Source organism: Prionailurus viverrinus, chromosome C1, assembly GCF_022837055.1.
Source record: "Prionailurus viverrinus isolate Anna chromosome C1, UM_Priviv_1.0, whole genome shotgun sequence".
In the NCBI taxonomy this organism is placed as follows: Eukaryota; Metazoa; Chordata; class Mammalia; order Carnivora; family Felidae; genus Prionailurus; species Prionailurus viverrinus.
In genome coordinates, this window is record NC_062568.1 from 178691875 (window position 1) to 178718446 (window position 26572).

The following is a 26572-nucleotide window of genomic DNA, read 5'->3' on the forward strand; positions in this document are numbered from 1 at the left end:
TTCTCTGGGCCACCTTCCTCTTAAGACATTACTGCTTTCCTACAGCTTATAGTCTATAGTCATGGGAATGAACTATACAGATGAATGTACAGACACTTTCATTATAATATAGCAGATGCTAAGGTTACAGAAAGGGCAATGCATAAGATGCTTTGAAAAAGTGGTATTTAACCCAACCTGAGGGTACAGAGCAGGCTTCTTGGAAGAGAAAATACCTAAGCTGAATCTTGAAAATGGAATTCTACTTATGAATAAGTAGTGTGTGTGTGTGCACATGCATGTGGTGGGGCTAATATTCCAGAGCAGAGTAGACAAAGGGAATTGCATAAACAAAGGCATAGTGGCATGAACAGTACAATGGGCAGACTGGGAGGTAGGAGTGGTGGGGAATAAGAGCTGAAAAGAGAGGACTCTGATCATATACTATCAAACTTGGAATTAATCTTCTAGACAGGAAATGAAGAAAACCACTGTCAGCTTTTTTTTTTTTTAATTTTTTTTCAACGTTTTTATTTTATTTTTGGGACAGAGAGAGACAGAGCATGAACGGGGGAGGGGCAGAGAGAGAGGGAGACACAGAATCGGAAGCAGGCTCCAGGCTCTGAGCCATCAGCCCAGAGCCTGACGCGGGGCTCGAACTCACGGACTGCGAGATCGTGACCTGGCTGAAGTCGGACGCTTAACCGACTGCACCACCCAGGCGCCCCAGTCAGTTTTTTTTAAAGTAATAGCTTTTTGAGATACACTTCACATAAAATAAAATTTGCCCTCTCAAAGTATGTATTTCAGTGGTTTTTAGTACATTCAGCCATCACCACTATCTAACTTCAGAACTTTTCACTTTTCATTTCACTAGAAATGAAAGCCCCAGATTCTATTCCCCTCTCCCTTCAGCCCTGGGCAACCACTAATCCATTTTCACTTCTATGGATTTGCTTATTCTGGGCGTTTAATATAAAAACAATCACACAGTATGTCATTGATGGCTTTTAAACAGGAGAGTAACACAGATTTACATTTTACTAAGGTCATGCTGGCAGGAATGAGGAAGGTGGATTATGGAGTTCAAGCCTGGACTAAGCCATAGAGATCAGTTAGAAGAGCACTGCAATATCCCAGGGAGGAATAAGGAGGACCTGGACTAATGCAAAGGTGGGGGCGGGGAGGGGTGGGCAATGAAGAGGGAGGGGCAGATTTAAAAAAATATTTAGAAGCTAAATTAGTTGGAGTAAGAGTAAAAAATCTAGGGTGAATCCCAGGTTGCTAGCTTAGCTAGCTTTAGCTTTTGAGGGAAAAAGTGAGTTCAGGTTTGCATGTATGGAATTCAGTATGAGTAATCCAGGAGATGTCCAGAAATAGACTGGATATGCAAATCTGAAGCTTGAGGATAAAGGTCAGGTCTGAGGATATACATTTGGGAGTCATCAGCACAAATGGAGCCTGAGAGATGTAGGCTCAAGATAGAACTCTGAGAGCATGAGATAGGAAGAAGTACCTGCACTGGAACCTGTACAGTAGCCAAAGGTAGAGAAGGAAAACCAGGGCTGTAGTGTCACAGAAGCCAGGAGAGAAAAATTGAAAGGGAACAGGAATAGCCTCTAACTAGCCTCTAATAGCTAGTCTGTTAGCTTCAGGACCACAACTGTTTATTCTCTGCACTCCTAGTATTAATGATTCCTGAATCATATGTAAAAGTGTTGAAAGAATTGGGGCACCTGGGTGGTGCAGTCGGTTAAGCGTCCGACTTCAGCCAGGTCACGATCTCACAGTCCGTGAGTTCGAGCCCCGCGTCGGGCTCTGGGCTGATGGCTCAGAGCCTGGAGCCTGTTTCCGATTCTGTGTCTCCCTCTCTCTCTGCCCCTCCGCCGTTCATGCTCTGTCTCTCTCTGTCCCAAAAATAAATAAATCTTGAAAAAAAATTTTTTTAAAGTGTTGAAAGAATCAACAATGTCAACAGCAGAAAGATCAAGTTAATATAAGGACTAATTTTTGTCTATTGAGCTTAAAGCCCTAGAGTCATGTGAGAACTTACAGCAGAAACCCATGAGGAATGAGTGGGAGATAAGGAAGTAAAAATGGCAAGTGTTGCCAGCCAAACTTCGCTAGCCTAGACCCCATTCAGGACAGGCTCAGGAGATTTTGGAAAATACCACCAGGGCTAATCCATCAGGGCTCCTCCTCATTTGCCTTATCCCTTTAGAAATACAGACTTCTAAAATTTGGCTCTTTTGTTTTTCAGTATCCCAACTTTGTCTTTGGCTCCAATGCCCAGCTATTGGCTGTGAGAAACTTTATGAGGGGCAGTGGTCACCCTCCAGACCAGAGGCAAACTGGGTAGCCTTGCCCCATATTGTGGGGCCCTGATCATCCCTGCCTTAGCCATTTCTCAGCTGTTCAGAGAAGCTACTGTGAAGTCCTGTACTCCTAGATGGATGATTTGCAGTGGGTGGACAGTAGATGTCTATGAATGTGAAGATCGGGCAGAAACCACAGAGCTTTGACAAGGGCAGAGTACTGTGGCCATGTTCTGTTCCTTATCTCCTCCTCCCAGGCTGAATTTGCAGGGCAGTTTCTGAGGGCTATAAAGCAAATAGTAAGTAGGACTTTAGACTGAGCCTAGGAGACAGGAGAAAGGAGTTGCAGATCAAATAGGAGGGGAGAAAAATAGGTGACAGATCTGAGCTGCCACTGCCTCATAAGCCTGTGCCCTATGGCCTGGGCTTCAGCTGTTTAATAGGCAAGCTGGCCTAGGGCCCATCTTCTCATGGTCATAGTCAGGGGGTTATGGGGTGCTGAGCCAGCAGAACCTGATGGGAAGGCCAAAGCCAGGACAAGTACAAGGATGGTCCTGCTTGGAAGCCAGAGATGATGCATGTCTACTCGGGCCCAGGTTAGATGTGATGAAATCACAGGCTCCCTCCAGCTCAGGGAGAAAATAGTATGATAATGTCAAGGCCAAAGTAGGGGGCGGGGGGTGATTGGTACCTGAGGTAGAGTAAGCAGGAGGTGACTTGGCAACTGCATGCCAAACCTAGTAAGGAGGGAGGGTAGGTTTGGGTCAAATAGGGTCTTGCTGGCCCCAGAAATGTCCCTGAGCCAAGGATCCCTACTCTCTCCTGCCTTTGGAGGAAGAAGGTGGTGTGAGGTGCCTCATGAGCGAGTGGTGTAGGGCTATTTTGAATGTAGCTGTTTGCGGAGAGCCGGTTGGTGATTTGTTTATTTACAAGCCATTTGTGTTCATCTTTTCTCTGGGGACAGCAGCATTTGTTCAGTGAGCACATCCTGAGCCTCTCTCATGAGTTGAGTGCTATCAGAGGGCCTGAACCAGAACCTGCTCTCTGTTAGACTGTAAGAGGAAGTGACATAGAGGAGGAGTTAAAGGAGCTGAGAAGAGAGAGGGTGGTGAGAGCTGGAGACGACAGGATGGAAAGGTCACTTACCTTAAAACACATAAAATCTGAGGTGAAAAGGAGAATTGAGAGAACATTCCAAATGGAAGGAAGCAATAGAAGCAAAGACAAAGGCTTGAAGGGGCTGTTCAGGCTTCACAGGTCAGGCTTGTCTGTGACAAGTTTAGATGGAGATGTGTGCATAGGAGCAGCAGCCGGGGATAGGGGGCAGGCCAGTGGTTGGAGCCAGATCATAGACTTTTAATGCCATTGAGGAGGTTGGTTGTGATCCTCTGGGCAATGAAAGGTAGTGCAGGCCTGGCACTTGTCCTACACTTATATTACTTTGGGTCTCTGCATTCTGAGGAAAAGAGGATGGGAGGCAGGGACCTGATAGTCCGTCTTCCTCCACTAGATTCTAAGCTCCACGAGGACAAAGATGTCTGTTCATTGAGCTTTCTCTGGCACTTAGAACCATGCTTAGTATATAAAAGCAAAGATTAATATTTGTTTGAAGCATATGACTCTTATGGCAGCCACCCAAGATCCAGGCCTAACTCATTTCACATGGCTGACAGAGTCCCAGGTCTGACCACTGGGTCAGCCTGAGTGTAGTTTGTTTTTGTTTTTTTTTTCAATGTTTTATTTTATTTTTGGGACAGAGAGAGACAGAGCATGAACGGGGGAGGGGCAGAGAGAGAGGGAGACACAGAATCGGAAACAGGCTCCAGGCTCTGAGCCATCAGCCCAGAGCCTGACGCGGGGCTCGAACTCACGGACTGCGAGATCGTGACCTGGCTGAAGTCGGACGCTTAACCGACTGCGCCACCCAGGCGCCCCTGAGTGTAGTTTCACCAAGGAGAAGACAAGGTGCCCTGTGGCAGGGAGGGGTGGTGGTAACACTATGGCTGGCTGGTCCCCCTTCTGAGCCACATTGTCTTCTTCTTTGGGAACCCTAGAACTGCCTGATAAAGAGGGATGAGAATGGTTACTCTGCAGTGGTAGCTGACTTTGGCCTGGCTGAGAAGATTCCTGACGTCAGGTGGGTAGCCCTAATAGGTGCTGGGGTCACAGAAGAGACTGAAGCAAAGGAAAAACGCCAGCTTCCTCCCCAGAGGCCAGAACTTGGTTACAGTTCAATCTCAGCTCCCTAAATTTGGTCAGTCTTAGTCTGTGTCCATTCTTCAGGGAGAAGAATTCCCAATGGTCAGATATCCCATTGCACCAGCCAGTGGTGAGCTCATTCTCCATATAATCTCTCCCCTCACCCCCACCCCACAGCATGGGGAATGAGAAGCTGGCTGTGGTGGGCTCACCCTTCTGGATGGCACCTGAGGTTCTCCGAGATGAGCCCTACAATGAAAAGGTGAGTCTGGGGAGCCCAGGGCCTGGTTCTCCTTAGAATCCACTCTTATCAGGAAAGTGTCCAGGATCAATCACCCTGTATGTTCACGGTAAGTATCTACATCCTGCTCAGAGCAGGGTTGGTACTTGGCAGCTACCCAGTAAATGAACTGAATGAAATACAGGGCTTAGGCCTGGGCTGGCAGACCTGAGGGACACAGACCCCACCTCTCACCCCACTGAGAAGGAAACTGAGGTCTTACTACCCACCAGGCGGATGTGTTCTCTTATGGTATCATCCTCTGTGAGATCATCGCCCGCATCCAAGCTGATCCGGACTACCTTCCTCGCACAGAGGTGAGCTGCAGGCATAGGGAACAGTGCCACTGGGATGGGGCTGGTTTTGAGGCTATGGAACTGTTGTTACTGGGGTGGAGTTGCTGGAACTGTCTGTGTGGTTACTTCTTTGGGGCAGTTCTCAGCCTCTCCTAAGCAGGCCAGGATGGGTGGAGGGATTAATGACCAGTCTACCAATGTCCCCTCCCCACCATACCCATCCACAGAACTTCGGATTAGACTATGACGCTTTCCAGCATATGGTGGGAGACTGTCCCCCAGAATTTCTGCAGCTCACCTTCAACTGCTGTAATGTGAGTGTCTCCCTCCCCTTCCCCCAGCTTTGGTCAGGGGCTTGCTGAACCCCTTTCACCTGGTTAGGACTGTAGGGACAAGTTGCTCATTAAGGTTCATGAGGAACCTCATTTTCACTGATGAGTGGCAGTGCCCACATCCCCTCCTCCAGGCCTAACAGATAGTCCAGAGCCCTGGACCAAGAAAAGGAAAACTGCTTTGTATTGTAGTCTTCAGCCTGCAGGGTAGACTTACCACCTCTTGCTTTCGATACTGATAGAGCTCTGGTCAGGTTTCAATTGGACTTTGGGTCCAGCTGGTCTTAAGAACTTCTTATGGGAAGAACTTTTGTTAACCCTCACTTTATACAGTTCTGGGGCTGGACCTACCTGTTATGACCAAGGGGTAGCTGGGCTTTCCTCAGGTAGCTCCCAGAAACATGTTAGCAGCAGAACTCAAGAACAGAACAAACTAATGTTAAGCCTACTCTTTCAGAGGGTTCTGTGCCCAACAAGGGGATAAGACCCATACAGAAAGGGTGCTGATAGGGGAGGGTATTAGACAACAGCATCTCCCCTGACCTTAGCTCTGGGAATCATCCTCATGGCCTGGGGCCTTCAGAAAAGAGCTTAGCTGCACACCTGAATCTTAAAAGATGCCAGAAACAGACTCAAACGCCATCCTTGGGGTGGAAAATAGGAGTGGAGGGCTAATGGCTGGTGTGGATGACCACAGATGGACCCCAAACTACGCCCATCCTTTGCGGAGATTGGGAAGACCTTGGAGGAAATTCTGAGCCATCTACAGGAAGAAGAGCTGGAGACGGACAGGAAGCTGCAGCCCACAGCCAAGGGTAAGAGATTAGACCATAGTGTTTCACCTGATCCCAAGGGAAGAAATTAGGATGTGGGGCCTTCCTCTCTAGGGCTCATTGCAGGATCTCATGTCCAGAAGAAAGGCAGAGGGGCAGGGGATGATGGAAAAAGTATGGGACTCTTCAGAGTTATGACTTGGCATATTGCCTCTCTTGTTTCTCATTGGTGAAACACTTTGTGGCACAAGGTGCTGCTTCTGTTTGTCATGACTAGTGTGAGTAACCCTGACTTGACTGTTTTTCAGGACTCTTGGAGAAGGGACCTGGTGTAAAGCGACTGAGCTCACTGGATGACAAGATCCCTCCCAAGTCCCCACGCCCAAGACGTACTATCTGGCTGTCTCGAAGCCAGTCAGACATCTTTTCCCGTAAGCCCCCACGTACAGTAAACGTCTTGGACCCCTACTACCAGCCACAACGAGGTGGTACTGTCCGCACCCCCAAAATCAACCCTTTCAGTGCTCGCCAGGACCTCAAGGGTGGCAAGATCAAGTTCTTTGACCTGCCCAGCAAGTCTGTCATCTCCCTGGTATTTGACCTAGATGCACCAGGGCCTGGAACTCTGCCTCTGGCTGATTGGCAGGAGCCCCTGGCCCCACCTGCTCGCCGGTGGCGTTCTTTGCCTGGTTCACCAGAGTTCTTGCATCAAGAGGCCTGTCCGTTTGTGGGCCGAGAAGATTCACTATCTGATGGGCCCCCACCACGCCTCAGTAGTCTCAAGTACAGAGTAAGAGAGATCCCGCCATTCCGAGCATCTGCCCTACCACCTGTTCTGGCCCATGAAGCCATGGACTGCTCCAGTCCCCAAGAAGAAAACGGTTTTGGGCCCAGGCCCCAGGGAGCTAGTCCATGCCTTGCAGGTGCCTCTGAGGAGATGGAGGTAGAAGAAGAAAGGCCAAGAAGCTTGGCTCCAGTCCCGTTTTCTGTCTCAGGCATAGGCCTGAAAACCCAGGGAGAACAGGATGGGTGAGGGGGGCTAGTCCCAGCTCACCTTGGGGGTGGGCCTTCAGTTGAAGCCACTGGGCCCCCTTATGTACAGCCTTGACTCTTCCCTGTGGCCTACAGAGCAGGCTGGCTAGGCCAAGCCAGGCTCAATATGGGGATTCCAAGTGCCTAATGGCTGTGCATGAGAGGGGAGACAGCAGTGAAAGGCTTTCCTACTTAGGGCCAACAGATGATACCAAGCTTCTGAAATCCAGCAAGGAGCTCTGGCTCCCACCCGACTCCCAATGCACTTCCCCAGACAGGACCAGAGGACTCCTAGTTCTAGTTTGCGCTGGCAGGCAGCTATTACCCCAGGTTCCTTTCCTACTCCAGGTCTGTCTTTTGCCCTTTCCTGGGGCATATAAGCTACTGGATGGAACCTGGCGCTGACCAGGACGCCATAAAGGGCATGGCTATTTCTCAGACCTGAAGACTGGGAGCTTCTTGCCAGTATGTCTAAGACACTTGAATAATTGCTGTTTGCACTTACTGCACAGTCAGACCACATCACTACATTTCTATGCAAGGGGAGGGTGAGGCCGTGTAGTGGTCATGGCTCTTAGCTAACCTATTCAAAGGTCTTTTCCAGTTGATTAATCTATTTTCATATTTATGAAGGAGTCTTAATGTTCTGCCCCATAAAACTTTCAACCTTGTGGTTGGGAGTGGGGCTGGTTTTGTAGGCCCCAGGGCCTGCTCTATGTATTTGTCAACATGTGACACACCCAACTGGTTAAATGGTTTATATACGGACTGATTTTCTTCCCTTCCTGCTATGGCTGGAGCTATGGGAGCAGTCTGTCCTTACAGAGCCGCAATAAGAAATAACCAAAGATGAAGCTGGTCAAATATTTTCATAACTTGTTTCTGTTGATTTTTTGGTAATACTTTTTCCCAAGACACTTTCAGATTTAAAAATAAATAAAGTTGGTGTTACAGGTGCTAGTCAGCCTTCTTATGTGTACCCTTGTTCCTCATCCTCTGGGGTAAAGGAGAAGGTCCAAGACAGATGCAGTAGTATCTCTGCCAGGACCCCACCCCCTGACCCCCCCAACTCTGTCATTCACAAGCTAGAGGGACCCAGACACTTGTATTCCACTCTCAGTTCTCGTCCTGGGCCCTGAGTGCTAGGCAGAAGTTTTGTCAGCTGCTGCCCCAAGCCAGCTTCATCTTCTGGTTGTGGGCTTTGGAGGAACGGGAGAACTGGCTCTTAGCCACTGTGAGGGGTACAGCCTTGCCACTCAGATATACCTTGTTGTGGCATTCAGGTAGCCAGGGTCCAGAGCTACAGATCTGGGGTCCTTGGCTCACTCCCACATAGGCCATTACAAAACCTGTCATAAAGGCATCAAAACCAGCTCGATGCAACCCATCCCCAGCCACTGGGTGAGGATTGGCTTGACCTCCTGGCACTTCTGAGGTAGCCACATCAGCTGTTTCCAGCCTTGTTGCTTTGAGCCCCATCTCCAAGTCATTTTTGCAACCTTTCTCCAAGCCAGGCTGGCTCCTAGTCTCATCTTCAGCCACTTCCTGCTCAATTTCCTCAGCCTTGAGGCCATCCCCACAGACCTGCTTCATGGGAGGGCCATCCTCATTTTCCTCAGAGGTCTGTTTCCCAGGCAGGCCCAACAAAGCCCTCCGCCGTTTTTCCCTACGTCGCCGCCGTCGCCGCTTGTCCTCCACCACAGCCTCATCAGTGTCAATGATAAGGTCAATATCATGGGACCGAGGACACTGCGGTCCCAAGGGGCACCAGCCATAGGCCTAGAGGTAGGAAAGAGGCTTAGACAGGGATTCCAGGCATCAGAACTCCGACCCCCCTCCCCCCCCAGGAAATGGGTGGGTGCTCTTACCGAAAAATTGTCACAGATGCTGGTGGAATGAGGACGGTGGGTTGTAGGGGGCATGCAGCAGCGGTAGTCAATATGGGCCCTCATGCTAGTAGGATAGCTGCAGAACTCCAGGGTAAGGTGTGGGCTGCCGGCTGCCCTCTGCTTCCCATTTTCCCGCTCACTGCAACAGCGCAAGAGGGTATTGGTCCACTAGTGTATAAATTCCATAGGAACAGGGTTTTTTGTCTGTTTTGCTCACTGCTGAATCCTCAGCACCTAAAATAGTGCCTGGCACATGGTAGGCACTCAATAAATACCTTATGTAAATGAAACAGTCAGGCTTATACCAGGCCCCATCCCTAAACCTCAACCAGTTCCTCACCATTTCCGGAAAACGTATTCTAGGTAGGAGGCCACGAAGCGGGCATGAAACTCAGCAGCATACTTGGTGTCATAAATGCCGGCTGGGAACATTTCACACAGGTCCGCAGTGAAGGTTCCCAAGCTCTCGGGAAGGTGTGCATAGAAGTTCTGGTACAAAAACACCAAGTCTATGAGACCATTGTGTAGTACCAGGGGCCGGCGGGCCCGGATTAGCTCCAGGAAGAGTGTCCTCACTGACTGGCTCTGACTCTCATCACCCTGGGTAGAAAGAAAGAGGTCATCAGGAAAAACAGTCCCCTAGGGAGCCTCTTTTGCAGGACACTTCTCCCTGGCTCCCCTACCTGGAAAGCTCTACCTCCCTGCCTTACCCAATGCTATTCTATGTATCAGGCTTGTTTCCCCAGTCCTGTCTCTAGTGATTTCCCATACTGAGCAGATCCTCCCTACGTACCCAGCCTAGGTTAGGAAGAAATGAAGCCACAGAAGGGGCAGTCTCAAGGCTGGAGACCTACCTTGTCATTACCCTTGTGGTAAGGGATACCCTGAGCATACTGCCGGTTGAAGTTGAAGCCATGCTGTACCAAGAATTGCACAGACTTTGGTTCTATCACATACTCTTCCATGCATAGCAGGGTCAGATTGAACACCTGAGCCAGGTATGAGTGTTCACCCTGGGAGAGAAAGGATCTGCTATATCAGGTTTTGGGATAAAAACACCTCACACTTGATGTTCTCCAGGATCTCAACCCTCCTCCCTGCCAGCCAAAGACCAGGGATAGATGTGAGATCAGCCCATACCTTATCTGGCTGCTGCTTGAAGCAGGCGAGGCCCAGGGAGAGAATAGAACGGGTCCTGGCAGCATGACACACGGACTTGTAACGTTCCTCGATGCACCTTGGGGTTGGGTTTAGGGGGTGGCTGTGGCTGGGAGGTAGCCCTCAAACCACCCAGGACTGTGAATTCTACTCCAGGATGAGGTCTTCCCCTCCTGCCAAGGCTGACACTAAGATCAGGGCTTATACTTACTGGTTCAGCAAACTCTTCCTGTCCCCAAGCCCACTCAGTTCCTATGAGTGGGTAAAGGGAGAGTTGTGTTAGGTTCCCAGCACCAACCAGCCCTTTCAAAACTACCTGTCCTCCCCATTCCCCAACCCTCACCGTGTCCACAGCCACGAAGCTAGCTGTCTTTATGGCCAGCAGGAGGGATGGCCACATCTCCTTGAAGTTGTCACTCTGCACATCCACCACAGGAACCTGGACTACTAGCTCCTCCCCAGATTTTGTGGTTTTGCAGACACCACCTGAGGGTAAGGAGAGCAATGGATGTTAATGCTCAGGCAGGGGTCCAGGGAAACCAATACCAAGGCAGGCCATGGCTGGGGGCGGAATGTTGGGGGGCAGTTTCCATTAAGGCAAGAAATGGAATTGTACCATACATGCTCTGCACACAGGCCTTGAAATGAGCAGTACCCTGAATTTGGGGAGAGAAAGCCTGCGTCTTCCAGTGGTTTATGTGAGCTTTTGGGAAAATAACTTCTCCCTTCAGCATCACAATCCGCAGAAGAGGAAGGTCGGACTGTGGCCCAGTCCGATCTGTGCCCCAGTAGCCAAAAGCGATGGTAGCCACTATGTCCCAGAGCCTCATACATAATTCCTCACACCCAAGCCCCCAACACGTCCCACTTCTTTGGACCACGACTCCCAATCCGCTACACTTAACCATGAGCCTTAGACTACATCTCCCGACATGCCCCCACGGTCCCCGTCTAAGCTCCCAACACGCAAGGCTTTTGCAGCCGAGCTGCGGTGCACACCGGGACTTGTAGTCTCCTCGTGGCTGGTTCAGAGGTGAGCTAGTTGAACGTTGGAAGTCAGTTTCTAGAGCCGTAAGCCCGAGGCCTTCCCCTTCCCGGAGCGCACAGTTTTAAGGAGGAAGCCCTGGGAAGCCACTCACCATCAGAGGCCGCTGGGGCTGAGACTGCGCCATCGTCACTGTCGGCAGCCATGACACGGAGGGGCCCTCGCCTGAGTGGTGTGTGGGGGTGCGCGGGGCTTCCGCTTCGTTTCTCCGCGCGGCTTCTGCTGTAGGGATAGGGGCGGGGCCTCGCCCCCCACCACCCCCCCGAGTCGCAGACGGGTCTGACTTCCGTTCACACCACGGGTCTGGCGCGGAGGTGGTGTCCCAGCGCGCGCTCGGACCTCTTTGGCTGGCACAGCGTGGATTGGAGCCACGCCCTCTGGCGTGCGTCGGACGCCGGGCCTTGGAGACTGCGCGGGAGGTAGGTAATTCCTTCCCCGCATGCACCTTGCGGGAACGTGGGCGGTAGCTTTACGCTGTCTTCGTCCGCTCGGCCCAGGGTTGGGGGTAGGGTCCGGGCTCCCCAGAGGAGGTGGTGCTACCCCGGTGCAGCCTAAAGCACGCATAGGAGTAATGCGGAGACGGGAGTGTGGGGGAAAGGATATTTTGGGAATAGGCAAGTTACCAGGGAGGAATGGGAGCTTCATGTCCAGGAAGTGAAAAGACGGAGAGGGGGACGCGAGACGAGGCTGCCAGAGGGATTAGAGCCGCCGACTGGGTAGGAAGCCTTTGAAATAATATACGGAAGTGATAATAAGGACTTGAGTTAAGGCTCCGGCAGTAGGGACGGCAAGGAAGAGACAACTTGTAAGCGCTTAGGAGGTATATTTGACCTAGAGGGTGATTGGACTTGACTCCTGATACCGCGAGAGACCTGTTCTTTCTCAAAGGCTCCCGTTCCCATCTCTGGACCCACAAGGAGTCAACCCTTTCGTTAGTTAATCACTATTTCTAGCTCATCTTCAACTTTTCTCTCTCTACTGAGTCTTTTTCATCATTATTCAGAATTGTTTGGGTTTCTCCCATCCTGTTGTTTATCGTATACAGCTTACTTAGCACTGTGCTAAGCTCTGGGGACTCAATAGTCAACAAGAGACTCAGTACTTGCTCATGGAGTTTTATAGTCAAGTGGGGGAAGCAGACAGTCATCAAACAAACACAAATGTAAAATTACAATTAGTGTAAGAGGAAAAATGGAGAATTACACAAGAGGATAATACTGGGGGCTGATTTGGACATTTAAGTCAAGACCTGAAAGAATGAATAACTGTTGGATGAAGCACAGGGTAAGAGCTGTCCAAGCAGAGGGGAAGGATTAGGTGAGGTGTCAAGGTGGACAGACACCTGGATGATTGAAGCAACTATTTAGGCAAACAAATGGCTGGAGCAAAGTGAGTGAGGGGATGAGGAAGGTGGGGATCTTTGGAGCTTACAGAACTATTTTAAGAGGATTGGCTTTTCAGAGCAATGAGTGTGACAAAGTGCTCCAGTGGCTTACAAGGTACTTAGTGATTCTATGCCCCCCACCTTCTTTACCTCTTTGACCTCATCTACTACTTATCCTTCCTCAGTCTATTCTAACCACACTGGCTTCCTTATTATTCTGCAAACAGGCACCTTCCTTAGGGCTATTCCACTAGCTCTTTTTTAGTATGACTTTCCCGTGGCTAGAACATGGCTAACTCCTTTAACTGCCATAAATCATTGGTCAAATACCACTTTAAATTTTTTTTTTCAACGTTTATTTATTTTTGGGACAGAGAGAGACAGCATGAACGGGGGAGGGGCAGAGAGAGAGGGAGACACAGAATGGGAAACAGGCTCCAGGCTCCGAGCCATCAGCCCAGAGCCTGACGCGGGGCTCGAACTCACGGACTGCGAGATCGTGACCTGGTTGAAGTCGGACGCTTAACCGACTGCGCCACCCAGGCGCCCCTCAAATACCACTTTAATAAGGCCCACCTTGACCATCCATGTGCTTAAAAAAATTTTTTTTTCAACGTTTATTTATTTTTGGGACAGAGCATGAACGGGGGAGGGGCAGAGAGAGAGGGAGACACAGAACTGGAAACAGGCTCCAGGCTCTGAGCCATCAGCCCAGAGCCCGACGCCGGGGTCGAACTCACGAACCGCAAGATCGTGACCTGGCTGAAGTCAGACTCTTAACCGACTGTGCCACCCAGGCGCCCCCATCCATGTGCTTTAAAATCGCAACATTCCACCACCACCACTCCTATTTCCCTTCACATATTTTTTTTCTGTTTATCCTAGTATTTACCACCTGACAGCCTATATAATTTACTTATGTGCATTATTTATTTTTTGCTCTCCATTAGAATACAAGTTCCATAAAAACAGGAACCTTTGGTGTTTTATTTCCGAAGTATTCCAAATACTTAAAACTGCTCGGCACAAAGTAGGGACTACATAAATATTTATTCAGTGAATTAGTGGGAAGCCATTGAAAGTTTTAAGTAAGAAAGTGACACGATCATGTCTTATAAGATTGCTTTACTCTTTGGAGAATGGATTGTAGAATGAATTATGGAGCTAGTGAGTTTGGTGAAGGAAGTTTGGCTATGAAGGGGAGAGTGGGTGTTGTAAAAGGGATTGAGGAGCAGGGCCCTGAGCTTAGACAGTTTAGGAGAGACCATTCTTTAATGGGAGGAAGGAAAAGGAGAATGCAGATAAGTGTAGAGTGTAGCAAATCTGTACATTCTTTTTTTTTTTTTTCTCTGAGAGAGCAAGCAAGCTCTTTTGATGAAAATGAGGTGATGAAGTTAAGTTTTAAGGAGAGAGTTTGAAGCTTCAGGGACTGCAGTATAGCACAGCACAAGAGTGCAGTCTCTGGAAGCAGACCTTTAGGGTTTGGGTGGACAAGTTGCCTAATCTCTATAAGCCTCAGTTTCCTCATCAGTAAAATGGAGGTAATACTAGAAAGTACCTAATGGAGTCATCTGGAGATTGTGCGAGAAATTGGTAAAACACTTAGCATAAGGTCTGGCATATGGCAAACCTTCACTAACTGTTAGCTATATAGAGAAAAGGGCACCAAAAGAACAGTAAGGGAGTAGTGAAGATCAATTTCTCATTGAAATTGAGACCTATTTCTCATTACTAGTGGCCAGCCAGCTATGATTTACTAGATCAGGAAAAGATTAGGAATAAAAAATAGCTCATCCCCTCCCACCACCACCCCAACTTGCCATCTGCTCTCAGGCAAATCTTTTACCATCTCTGGGGCAGCTGGGTGGCTTAGTTTAGTTAAGCATCCAACTTCGGCTCAGGTCATGATCTAGCGATTTGTAGGTTTGAGCTCTGGATCGGGCTCTGTGCTGACAGCTCAGAGCCTGAAGTCTGCTTTGGATTCTGTGTCTCCCTGTCTCTCTGCCTCTCTCTCTCTCTCTCTCTCAAAAATAAAAACAAACATTAAAAAAAAAGATATTTTTTTAATATCTTTAATGCTTATTTTTATTTTTGAGAGAGAGAGAGAGAGAGAGAGAGAGACGGAGCATGAGCAGGGAAAGGGCAGAGAGAGAGGGAGACACAGAATCTGAAGCAGGCTCCAGGCTGTCAGCAGAGTCTGACGTGGGGCTCAAACTCATCAACTGCGAGATCATGACCTGAGCCAAAGTCAGACGTGCAACTGACTGAGCCACCCAGGCACCCTAAAAAAATATCTTAACATCTCTGATCCTTGGTTTCTCCTTTCTGCAGAATGGAGGTTGGATTGCATGACTGCTAAAGCCTGTTTCGGTGTAAATGTGCCACATCTTTGAGCAGATAAACTTCCTACCTGCCCCATGCTCTCAGACATACCTAAAGAAGCCCTGTCCACACACGCAATCACAGTAAACATCAGGGACACACATACAGGTGCTCCTGTACAGCCCCCAGCCCAGCCTCTTCTTTTGTGTGTGTCTCCAGGACTATGCTAATGTTGGTCCCTCTGAAGTCACTTGCAGAAACAGCCCTACTGGTCATACCTCAGTGCCACAGCCAGCCAAGAGCAACCCCATGAGCATCTGGAGAGTAAGAAAAGCTAGACACTCTATAATAAGTGCTGTAGAGAAAGTGGCTATACTCACTGAGGGGCCCCAAGATTCAACCTCATTCTGACAGACTACTTTGGGCCTTTCTCTTCTAGGCCATCATGAAGAAGCCACGAACCGCTGTGAGGAGTTGTCGCCAGAAGCAGGCGTCTGGCCATGAGGGAAGGGAGAAGCAGGTCCTTAGCAGCAGCCAGGTCAAGCCTTCTACCCCTGATGGTGAGGAGCTTGGTCTGAGTCAAAGGTGAAGGGGTTGGTTTTGTTGGCCATGAAAGAAAGGTCGATTCAGGCTGGGAAGACAGCGTGGTTGTGCATCAAGGCTTCAAGGGACTAATTACGATCTAATTCTGACTTTGCTGTGTAACTTTGGGATGATTTCTCTGAGTGGCTGCTTTCTTACCAGTGACATGGAGTGGTAGCTTGTGTATTTCCTTCCTCCTGTGGCTTTTGTGAGATCAGATGAGTTTATGAGCCTGAAAGTGTTTTCTAAATGGGAAAGTCCCGAACAGGTACACATTATGCTTGGCTGAAACTGTTGGATTTTCATCGTGACCCAGAGACAAAGGAGCCAGCACTACCACCCTGGGAAAGTTAAGGCTAGAAATTTGGTTAAGGTTACATACACAGCTTTGGTTTGACTCCAGGTTCAAAGCTTAAGCAAGGGTTTGGGGGAAGCACTAAGGTGGAGCAGCCAGACTACAGTGCCCTGGGTACCTGGTGCACTGTCCGTGCAGGAACTATGCCTAAGTTTCCTGAGGCCCCAGCAGGCTTGGCCAGGCGGCAGAAGGAGGTGGTATTACGGGCCTCTGTCTCCCCATACCATCTATTCAGAGACACAGCTGAGGTCACAGTCTTTCGGGAGAACCTTCTGAGCTGGTACGACCGAGAGAAACGGGACCTGCCCTGGAGAAGGCGGGTAAGCAGGCTAGGGGGCAGGGACAGTGGGGTGGGGGGTTAGTGCCAGGCCCCCTCCACACTAACTCCTTGTCTGGGATTGCATTGGCAGGCAGAGGGTGAGGTGGACCCTGACAGGCGGGCGTATGCTGGTGAGTGCATCTCCTGAGAACAGGGCTGCTTTGCCTGGATGCCCACTGGTCTGGGGTGTAGGGGCTGTGGGCTGGGAGCAGGGCAGCTCAGCAGTGCCCTCATGCCAACCCCTCTCCCCCAGTGTGGGTCTCAGAGGTCATGCTGCAGCAGACCCAGGTTGCCACGGTGATCAACTATTATACCCGATGGATGCAGGTGACTTCAGGGAAAGAAGGGGAGGGTCATTGAGCCAGACCCCAGAGAAAGCCTAGCCTTTGGGGTGGGGGTAAAGAAGGCTTCCTTCACCTCTCTCACCCTTGACCTTACTTCCTTTTGATCACCTTCGGGCTCTAGAAGTGGCCAACGCTGCAGGACCTGGCCAGTGCATCCCTGGAGGTGAGTGCCACCCTAAGGTAGGGGGAATGGGGACAACTGAGGACTGACCACTGATCTCTCTGACTCTACCCACAGGAGGTGAACCAGCTCTGGGCTGGCCTGGGCTACTATTCTCGAGGCCGGCGGCTGCAGGAGGGAGCCCAGAAGGTAAGGGGGAGACAGGGAGGGTGAGCCCCAGGGCCTCAGGTAGCTCATAACCTTGAGCCTTCCCACCCCAATCAGGTGGTAGAAGAGCTAGGGGGCCATGTGCCACATACAGCAGAGACTCTGCAGAAGCTTCTGCCTGGCGTGGGGCGGTACACAGCTGGAGCTATTGCCTCCATTGCCTTTGGTCAGGTGAGTCCATAGCCCACCCCTACTTTGTGTGTGCCCACCCACCTTCCTCCTAGACCAGGCTGACTTCTGGATTCCTCTGTGCCAGGCAACTGGTGTGGTAGATGGGAATGTAGTACGGGTGCTGTGCCGTGTCCGAGCCATTGGTGCTGATTCCGGAAGCACCTTTGTCTCCCAGCAGCTCTGGTAGGATATTGGGGTAATAGGGGAGACTGGGAAGGGTGTCTCCAAAGTGTCTTTGGCTTACAGCAATGTTTCCTTGTAGGAGCTTAGCCCAGCAGCTGGTAGACCCAGCCCGGCCAGGGGACTTTAACCAAGCAGCCATGGAGCTGGGGGCCACAGTATGCACCCCACAGCACCCACGCTGCAGCCAGTGCCCTGTGCAGAGCATGTGCCGGGCACACCAGAGGGTGAGCCATCTGGGGAAGGGGCAGGCAGGGGTCCTAGAGGGTGACCCCTTCCCTATGACACCTTGCCTTATGCCTCTTAGGTGGAGCGGGAACAGCTCGTAGCCTCACAGAGCCTGCCAGGCAGTCCTGATGTGGAGGAGTGTGGTAAGTACCAGCCCCAGCCCTTCACTGCACTGTCATGGAGCTGCTTGTGGAAGCATCATTCTAGTTAATCCTACAACTTGAATAAGATTCTGCAGAACTGGGCCACGGCTGGTTCTCTGGGGTTGGCATCTAAGTTCACCTAAGCCTGAGTGGGGCTTTGGGATCTCTCTTCCCAGCTCCCAGCGCTGGACAGTGCCAGCTGTGTGCGCCTCCCACAGAGCCCTGGGACCAGACCCTGGGAGTGGCCAACTTTCCCAGAAAGGCCAGCCGGAGGCCCCCCAGGGAGGAGTGCTCTGCCACCTGTGTTCTGGAGCAGCCCAGGGCCCTTGGGGGTGCTCGAATTCTGCTGGTGCAGAGGCCTAAGTCAGGTACCTGGATCCTCGGAGTGGAGGGCAGTGGCATGAGCAACACGGAAGAAATGGAGGAGTCAGCAGCTAAGGCCCAAACACACCTGGCTGTCCTTCCTCTCAGGTCTGCTGGCAGGACTGTGGGAGTTCCCATCTGTGACTGTAGAGCCCTCAGGGCAATGTCAGCGTGAGGCCCTGCTGCGGGAACTGCAGAGTTGGGCTGGGCCCCTCCCAGCCACCCACCTCCAGCACCTTGGGCAGGTGAGTGACCAGTGGAAGGAGCAGGAGTGATGGCTTTGTGGACATATCCACAGGCCTGTTTCAGTCCCTTGACCCTCCCTTCAGGTGGTCCACACCTTCTCTCACATCAAGCTGACATATCAAGTATATGGTTTGGCCCTGGAAGGGCAGATCCCAGTGACCATCACACCACCTGGAGCTCGCTGGCTGACCCGGGAGGAGTTTCACGCTGCAGCTGTTTCCACCGCCATGAAAAAGGCACTACCTGTGTTGTCTTCGTTGTACCTTTTTGTGCTTCCTATATGTTCTATGTGAACCTATTACTATGTAAAAGGAAAAAACCATATCTTAAACAGATGTACTAGGGCATGAAGTTGAGAGAACAAAGGGGTCTGGCTCTTCTGGGAAAAGATGCCAGTCCTGCACTCTCCCCCTCTGTCCTTGGCTAGGTGTTCCGTGTGTACGAGGGCCAACGGCCGGGGACCTGCAAGGTGAGTCTCTTGGCCCTCACCCAGGCATCTCTCCCCGGGCCCGAATCCACAGGTTTTCAGTTGAGTTAAATGACACATGTTTGGATGAACATTATCCATACCAGGCTTCACCATAGGGAGAGGAACAGTTCTTATCTTGAAACCTTACAGTCTAGGGTCCAGGGTGGAAAGGGAATAAGAACAAATGATGTTAACAACAGGGTCACAGGTATGTGAAATGCTTGTACCAAGTTTTGTGGTTTATAAGGTGGAGAGCTTTCAGTTCTATCTGGGAGGCAAGGATCAGGAAAGGCTGCTTAGAAGATGCAGCTGGTAATCTGGGTTCAAGAAATGAATCATTTTCTCCAGGTCTGGGAGGGGAATCAGCAGTAAGAATGTTCTTTCCAAGCTCAAGAGTAGCATGAGCAAAGGTGCCACAATGCAGTCTGCAGTGCTCAAGGAGCTGTAAGCATAGCAGGGTCTGTGCAGGCCAGTCAGGGCCATGATCACCAGGCCACTAAGGCATTTTTGGTGGAGAGGAGTGAGGTTTGTATCTTAGGAAGACTACCTTGGGCTGCCATATAGAGTTGATAGAAGAGGTTGGAAGCTTTACAACATTCAGGCTAGAATCTGAGCTCTATCACTGCAATGGGGAGAGGAGTGGAAGGAGAGGACTCTGTTGCCCCCTTAGTACCTCCTTCTTTTGGCTTCTGCACAGGGTTCCAAAAGATCCCAGGTGTCTGCTCCATCCACGCAGAGAAAGCCCAGCCCAGGCCAGCAAGTCCTGGATAGTTTCTTTCGTCCCCACCACCCCACTGATGTATCCAGCCTCAACAGTATGGCACAGTGACACCGCTGGAGCCCCTACTTCTTGAGAATCCTGTTGTTTAATAAAGTGCTTATTTTTGTAGTCATTTTGGAGACTTCCTGCCCTCCTCCTAGTCCTCTCATTCTTTCCCTCTGAGGATCCCAGAAAGTGGTAAAGTCCTGCTTGGTGCTGACTTCTGGCCAAGCTCCCAGCCAGCCCTGGGCAGTGGAAGTGGGCATTCTGTCCAGAGTGATCTGTCCTCCCCTAACCTCCAAGAGAGAAGGAGAAGGCAGCTTTAGGGGGCCCCTGCCAGTGGCTGACACCCAACACCCTTGGTCCAGATCTTTGGTCAGCTCTGACTGGAGTAGTGGTATTGTCTTAGAGCAGGTGGTTGGGCTCAGCCCTGACCCAACCCCACCTGCAGAGGCTGCTCCCTGGGGAGAAGGGAAACACAGGGGAGGATTTGTTCTGTCATAAATTCCTACCTCAAATACTAAATTTATATCTGTATTGTTTCATATGTAGTGAAACAATATAGAAAATCAGGGAGTTAATAATCATAAAATTAGGGGTGGGGTGAAGGGAAATGGGATCAGAGGTCACAAGGAAGGTTCAAAAGTATTGATATATTCTATTTCCTAATTATGTAATTCCTTTATTCTTTATATCTTGCATATATATTAGTTATAGACTATGTAAGAACATTTCATAGTTTAAAAGAAAAAATAAAATCCCACCTCTTTGGCACCCCAGTGAGAGATTCAAGTTCTGGCAGGTATGGCCCTGGGGACAAAGCCCTCTCCACTCCAAGCCTCCAAGGGTGTTTCTCCGTTGCAACAGGCTCTGTGCTCCAGGACAGGAGGGTGAACCCAGCCCCAACCCTTCTCAGGTTTCTTGGTTCCTGGAGGCTTGCTCCTCCTGCACCGACTGCCACAGGGCCCGGATGTTGCCCTGGCCAAAGCCTGTCGCCCCCTGCCTCTGAATCAGCTCCAGGAAGAAGGTGTCCTCTGGAAAGAGAGACTTGGTGAAGACTTGAAGCAGAAACTTGCCTTCATCGCCATCTAGCAGGATCCCCTGTCGGGCTAGCCGGCTAGGCTCATGCCCAGCAGCTAGGATTTGCCTTTCCTTGCCCGGCTGCTGGTAGTATGCCTCAGGAGGAGCCAGGAGCTGGCCCCCCGCCACTGCTACCCGTTCAGTGGCTTCTATTATGTTCGGCGTGTACAGCCCCACGTGCTGCAGTCCTGGTCCCCTGTGCCGGGCCAGGAACTGCTCCACCTGGTCCTGTCCACTGGCAGCCCCTGGCAGGGACTCAGCCAGTACAAGGGTGGGGGCAGCGCTGCCTGGCGTGGTCTGCAGGGCGGTGAGCTTCAGTCCCCCTGGCCCAGATCCTGCTGTCACCTCGAAGCCCAGCTCCGGATCCTCATCTGGGCTCAGTGGCAGGTGGCGAAAGTCTAGGCAGTCGTGGAACCAGCGCATCAATGTGGGGGAGCTGCCACAGGTGCAGGCCAGGGTCAGGTGGTCCACGTGGCTGACCCAGCCTGGGCGGGTTGCACAGGGCACAGGCCTGAAGCCCGGCAGGAAAGGCCCTCCGAAGCCGGCGCGCTCCAGCAGAGTCAGGCTAAGGTTGCCCACAGGTGATCTGACCACCGCATAGGTGGCTGTGCCCTGAGAATCCCGCACGCTAACAGGGGGAATCGGCACGCTGCAGCCCCGCGCAACCAACGCCCGGGCGGCAGCGCCCGTATCCACCACGTCGAAACACAGGTTGGTGGCGCTGGGCACAGCATGACGTGGGTCCAGGCCGTACAGGGGCTCCTGGGGCCCAGCGCCCTCGTTCACCAAAAAGACCGCGTCGCCGCTGCGCAGGGCCAACTGCCGCCAGCCGTCTGCTTCCCGCACCGCCAGGGGCTGGAACCCGAAGAGAAGCTGCAGATCTTGGGCAAGGGGCTGCCCCGCGGGCACGTGGAAAGCGATGTGGCACAGACGACGGGCGGACGCGGCCATGGCGGTCCAGATGGTGACCCTGCCTGTCCTTCTCCTGGGGCCGTTCACCTGTCCTTGAGAACTCCCGGACTCTCCGTCCCAGGCTTGTCGTCGGAAGCCTGTGGAGTCCAGTTTTTCCCGCAGAGCGCGTTCCTCGCTCTTTTCCGGGGATAAGTCACAGACCAGACCCCCTTAGAGGCTTGCGGTTCTCCCTGCCACGCCCTCTGCAATCCGGGTCTGCCTTGCGACCACCCGGTCTGCGCTGCGCTTGGTGAAAACCACGTGTAGCCAGAGCTAGGGCGGAGCAGGAGGGAGGGGGCGGAGCCCGGGACTCTGCAGACTTTTCCCCTCCCGCCCAGACGCAGTCGCCGAGGGTACTGTAGGGACGCAAGGCTGCTCTTTCCCAGAGCCTCTGGCTGGGCCACACCCTTTGGCACTGAGCCTCCCTTCTCCGCCCCCGGAGATCACAATAGCTGCCTTCATTCGGTGCTGGACGCTGGGCTCTCTCATCCTTTAAACCCAGAGCAAAGGGAACAAGCCCTAGCTGGGGGAGAAGCCAGAATCCTTCCCCGTCTCCCTACCACCCCCCACCCCCTCCCGAAGCCCTGAATTTCTTACTAGTGTCATTTCTACCAGTTTTACCTTAAAAATTCTAGAGGGGGCACCTGGGTGGCTCAGTCGGCTAAGCATCCAGGTCCTGATCTCAGGGTTATGAATTCAAGCCTCACATTAAAAAAAAAAAAAGAGTCCTAGAGAACTTTGCCTTTAAGTCTTGATGTTCCTTTAAAACATTAAAAAAATATATTAAATGTTTTAAGTTACAGATTTTCTTACCTTCCCCAAATTGGTCCAGAGAAACATGTTGTACAAAGATAGGTCATTTATATAGCTCCTACAAAACTCTCTTCTTTCTCTCTGATAATTTCTCAACTGCACCTATCTCTTCAGCCCCACTTCTCTTTCAACAATCTTTTATCCCCTGTTGCAAGAAAGATTTGGAGAAAAATCTGGTGGCTCAGGATCTGAAAGAAACAGCTGCACTGGCGTCCTTTCTCCAGGTCCTGACCCTATTTGGACTAGAACTCAAGCCCTCCTTGCTCTTTGCACCTTCCTGACTGGGTACTGGGCCAGAGAAGTTTTCTGTGAGTGTTTCTGGCCTTAAGACCCAGAATTGTGTGAGATTTGTGAGAATTGTGTGAGAATTGTGTGAGACCCTGAATTGAGCTAGTGGCTCTTGGAGGGTTTGGGAAGGGCACGCCAAGAAGGGTAAAGATAAGCAAAAGGTCAGTGAGGAGGGGCACCTGGCTGGCTCAGTCAGTATAGCATGTGGCTCTTGATCTTGGGGTCGTGAGTTCAAGCCCCACATTGGATGTAGAACCTAAAATATGAAGAGAGAAAAGAAAAGAAAAGAAAAGAAAAAGTCAAATCAGTGAGGAACATGAGCCAAACCTTTAGAGGAGCAATAGAGCATAAAATTGGGGAGACATTTGGTATGGATACTATGGTTCAAAGCATTGCAAAGGAGATTGTCAGGGAGCCTGATGTAATACCATTGAGTATCATTGGCAAGAGGAAGAAGGCTGTGATGGAGGGACAGGGCTGAGAAAAAGAGGTCTGGCAGGGTGTTCAGGCTTGCAGCCAGGAAGGCAGTACCCAGAAACTGATCAGTGGTGGTAAAAGGCACGTGGTGTTATTCTGCGGACTAGTAAATTTAGAACATGGGTTCCAAAAGCCAGACAGACCTGGGCTTGAAAACTACCTCCAATATTTAGTAGTTGTATGACTTGGGGCAAGTTGCTAACCTTCTCTGAGCCTTAGTTTTCTTCTCTGTAAAAATGGGAATAGTAATAGTACCTACTTCATAGGGTTGTTGTGATTAAGGTAGAATATGCTGCAGCCTGGCAAGGGATCTAGGATTTAACCTGTGAGCCTGGGCCTGTTATGTGGGAGCAGGGCAAACAAAGTGGGCTGGGTAGGGACACATGTCACAAGGAGAGGGGGCTGCAGCAGGTCTCAGAATAACAGCCACATTAGGACTACTCCTCTCTCCCTAGGCTTGAGCACTGGGAAGTACTATGAAGGTCCTGGCTTTGCTGTGGATTCTGGGGGAAGGTCCCTGGGAATAGTGCCCCATGAGAGCTGGGGCAGAATAGGCTATCTTTTGCCCCCACTATCATGGTCAGGGCCCCAAGAGAGAATAGACTATCATGGTCAGGGCCCCAGGTGAGCAGCTCTAGTGCCTCCAGGCCTTTGGTCCAGCCAAAGGGGTTTCCTCTCAAGGACTCTATGTGTGGACAGACAGAGCAGAAACAGACCCCTGACCCATCACTTCCCATTTGCTCTTGAGGGAGACGGTAGATTTCTGAAGGCCAAGTGGGGCTGTTTTACAGAAAGGGTGATCTTGGTTAGGGCACAGTTGCCTTGCAAGAGCACTGTGCTTGACCTTGGCCCTGGGCACAGATTCAGCGCTTAGGAAGCCAGCGCGGTGGGGTACAGGTGGTCATTGATGTTGGTCTCCCTCCAGGCCAGACTCCAATTCCTGCAGCCCTGTTGGCATCTGAGCCGTGACCAACGTAGGACTCCTGTTTCCTAGCAGTCCCTGTGGAACTTTCGCCTGATGGGTCCTCCGTGCCTGGCCGCCGTTGTCTTTCTCCTGGGGATAAGGATGCCAGGGGTGGGCTCTGGAGAGCACGCAGGTCTAAGGGGGTGAGGCGATGGCGCTGCAGGAGGCCTTCTGCCACATCTGCCTTCCACAGTGGCCAGGGCAGCGTAGGTGGAGGTGGGGAGTGTGGACCTGGAGCCAAACCGGTGGAGCCACGCCCCTCCTGCAGCTGTCAGTCAGCTTAAGCCCCGGGGCTAGAGGAGGTGCACTCTCTTCCTTAAAAATCCTGACCCCCACCCTGTCCTGTCTCTTCTCTCCCAGCCTAAAAAGGTGGGTACTTGAACTCGCGCGTCTCTGGTCCCACCCCGCCATTCCCCTCCACTCTAGGGCCACGTGGGTCACTATCAGTTGCTGTTTTTAACGTGACCTCTAGGTGTCACCCTTGGTCTCAGCTTAACCCGCTTATCTCAAGCCCCTTCCCCTGGAGGAGGCGGGCCCGGAAGTTCCCGCCTTTCTCGCCCTGCCTCTACCTGATTCCACTTCTCTTCCAGTCTGCGGAGTGCTTGTCTTTTTACAAGGGTTGACCTGGCAGACCTTACAGAGAAGGTGAATTTTGTGTATGTATGTATGTATGTGTAGTAAAATACACATAACATGGTAATATTTACTGTGTTAACTATTTTTAAGTATACAGTTTGTGGTATTAAGTACATTCATATTGTGGAGCACCTGGCTGGCTCACTCGGTGGAACAGGAGACTCTTGATCTGCTGATTGGGGGTTCAAGCCCCACACTGGGTGTAGAGATTAGCTACAAATTAAATCTTAAAAAAAAAAAAAAAAGTACATTCATACTGTGCAGCTATGATAGGAAACCTTAGGAATCAGTAGGCAGAGAGGGAAAGATTAGGACCTGAGGAGAAAAGAGAAAAGAACATACTTTGGAACAATGCTGGGAGTGTCTGACCACAGCAAACCCTCTCAGGCATAAGCTTCCTCTTAAGAATGTTAACAGATATTACCTCCCCCTCAGGTTTCCCTCAGGAATTTGACAAAAGACCTGACTTAAAAGAAGTAGTAGATGGTTGGCCTAAGACCACACCTCATACAATGGAAATGAGCTGATCAAAAAGGAATGACTAGGCCTTTAGAGTTACCTAGCCAATAAAGGTAGAATCTGAGAAGGAACAAGAGGGAAGGGAAGGGGGTGCTGACCAGAACCTTATAAAACAAAGGCCCTTGCCTATCGTCTCTGGCATTCACTTTCGAATGTCCTCTCTCTGTAAAGAGAGCTTTCATACTATTCTTCTTTTTTGGTCTTATACTCTAATAAACTTTTGCCTGCTGCTCATTTTGTGTCCACCTCTTCATTCTTCGAAGGGGTGAGACCACGAACCCAGGGTATTGAAAGTAAAAAATCCTGCAACACAGCCATCACTACCATCTATCTGCGGAACTCTTAACCTATTCCCCCGCTGAAACTCTGTCCCCAGTAAATAACTCCCCACTCTCCCCTGCCTCCAACCCCTGGAACCACTAGTCTACTTTTGACCACTCTAGGAGCTTCATATAAGTGAAATCATATACTATTTGTCTTTCTGTCCATCATTCCACCTTAAAAGGATCTAAGGTCACCAAAGATCTTCAGTTGTCCCATGGACAATTTTCAGATCTCATCTTACTGCCTCTCAGAAATATTTTATTGCAGTTGACCTGACCCCTGTCTTCTTTCTGAAATACTCTTGCCCTGGCTTTTATAACATCATACTCACCTGGTTTTCCTTTGGTCTCATTATCTCTCCTATGCTCATTTTTATTTTTATTTATTTATTTATTTTTTTTAATTATTTTTTTTAATGTTTATTTATTTTTGAGACAATGCGAGAGACAGTGCAAGCAGCGGAGGGGCAGACGGAGGGAGACACAGAACCCGAGGGGGGCTCCAGGCCCTGAGCTGTCAGCCCAGAGCCCGACGCGGGGCTCGAACTCACGAACCGTGAGATCATGACCTGAGCCGAAGTCAGACGCTTAACTGACTGAGCCACTCAGGCGCCCCATCCTATGCTCATTTTTAAATGTTGGTGCTCCTCAGGGCTTTGGTTACCATCTCCTTCCAGATGATCCCCGCATTTATGTCTCCCTTCCTAATCTTTCTTCAACTGCTTATTTGCGGGCTTGATTTGGATTCAACATGCCCAACACTGTCCTCCTTCTTATGCTCCCATCTCAGCAGCTGTCCCATTGCTTTCCAGTGGTCCTATTCAGAAACTACATCATTTTTTAACCTTGCTGTTCCTCACCCCTCACCTCTAGTCAATCACCATATCCCTGCCCATTCTATTTCCATAACATTTCTCCAACCATCACCTCCCTCTTCATACCCCTGTACCACCCAAGTGCAAGGTCTCACTGTTGCCACACCACCTGGACACTACTAATTGCCTCCCTGGCTTTAGGTTTACTACTGTC

At 50.7% G+C, this 26572-nt stretch overlaps 4 protein-coding genes across 11 annotated transcripts in view; 2 read left to right on the plus strand and 2 right to left on the minus strand.

Annotated features, from left to right (window-relative positions):
* Positions 1-7912, plus strand: part of TESK2 (testis associated actin remodelling kinase 2) — a 135869-nt gene extending 127957 nt beyond the window's left edge. For both annotated transcript variants that reach the window (XM_047869881.1, XM_047869882.1), the window contains 6 exons: positions 4349-4431; positions 4671-4755; positions 5007-5090; positions 5297-5383; positions 6099-6216; positions 6483-7912. In XM_047869881.1, coding sequence (XP_047725837.1) covers positions 4349-4431; positions 4671-4755; positions 5007-5090; positions 5297-5383; positions 6099-6216; positions 6483-7207 — 1182 coding nt within the window. In that variant the 3' untranslated portion in view covers positions 7208-7912. The remainder of the gene's footprint in view (positions 1-4348; positions 4432-4670; positions 4756-5006; positions 5091-5296; positions 5384-6098; positions 6217-6482) is intronic.
* A 153-nt stretch (positions 7913-8065) lies between these two features.
* On the minus strand, positions 8066-11518 carry TOE1 (target of EGR1, exonuclease). 2 transcript variants are annotated; one of them, XM_047869889.1, is made up of 8 exons: positions 11393-11518; positions 10597-10739; positions 10465-10505; positions 10236-10332; positions 9950-10108; positions 9436-9695; positions 9075-9234; positions 8066-8985 (listed from the first exon to the last, which is right to left on the minus strand). In XM_047869889.1, the coding sequence occupies exons 1-8, from the start codon at positions 11442-11444 to the stop codon at positions 8365-8367; spliced, it is 1533 nt and encodes a 510-aa protein (XP_047725845.1). In that variant the 5' UTR covers positions 11445-11518; the 3' UTR covers positions 8066-8364. The 2 variants fall into 2 exon arrangements, with proteins under 2 accessions (XP_047725845.1, XP_047725846.1); XM_047869890.1 differs by lacking the exon at positions 9950-10108.
* Positions 11519-11584: 66 nt separating this feature from the next.
* MUTYH (mutY DNA glycosylase) lies at positions 11585-19621 on the plus strand. Of its 6 annotated transcripts, none has more exons than XM_047869888.1 (17): positions 11603-11717; positions 15224-15328; positions 15444-15564; positions 16080-16261; positions 16352-16391; positions 16514-16587; positions 16726-16767; positions 16843-16914; positions 16990-17103; positions 17189-17286; positions 17366-17510; positions 17591-17654; positions 17831-18022; positions 18126-18262; positions 18347-18499; positions 18691-18732; positions 19430-19621. In XM_047869888.1, the coding sequence occupies exons 2-17, from the start codon at positions 15314-15316 to the stop codon at positions 19559-19561; spliced, it is 1623 nt and encodes a 540-aa protein (XP_047725844.1). In that variant the 5' UTR covers positions 11603-11717; positions 15224-15313; the 3' UTR covers positions 19562-19621. The 6 variants fall into 6 exon arrangements, with proteins under 6 accessions (XP_047725841.1, XP_047725844.1, XP_047725839.1 ...); XM_047869883.1 differs by having other exon boundaries at positions 16113-16261; XM_047869884.1 differs by lacking the exon at positions 11603-11717 and adding an exon at positions 11751-12797 and having other exon boundaries at positions 16113-16261.
* A 571-nt stretch (positions 19622-20192) lies between these two features.
* HPDL (4-hydroxyphenylpyruvate dioxygenase like) lies at positions 20193-21758 on the minus strand. Its single transcript, XM_047872188.1, has one exon. The coding sequence runs from the start codon at positions 21521-21523 to the stop codon at positions 20405-20407; it is 1119 nt and encodes a 372-aa protein (XP_047728144.1). The 5' UTR covers positions 21524-21758; the 3' UTR covers positions 20193-20404.
* Positions 21759-26572: the final 4814 nt, after the last annotated feature.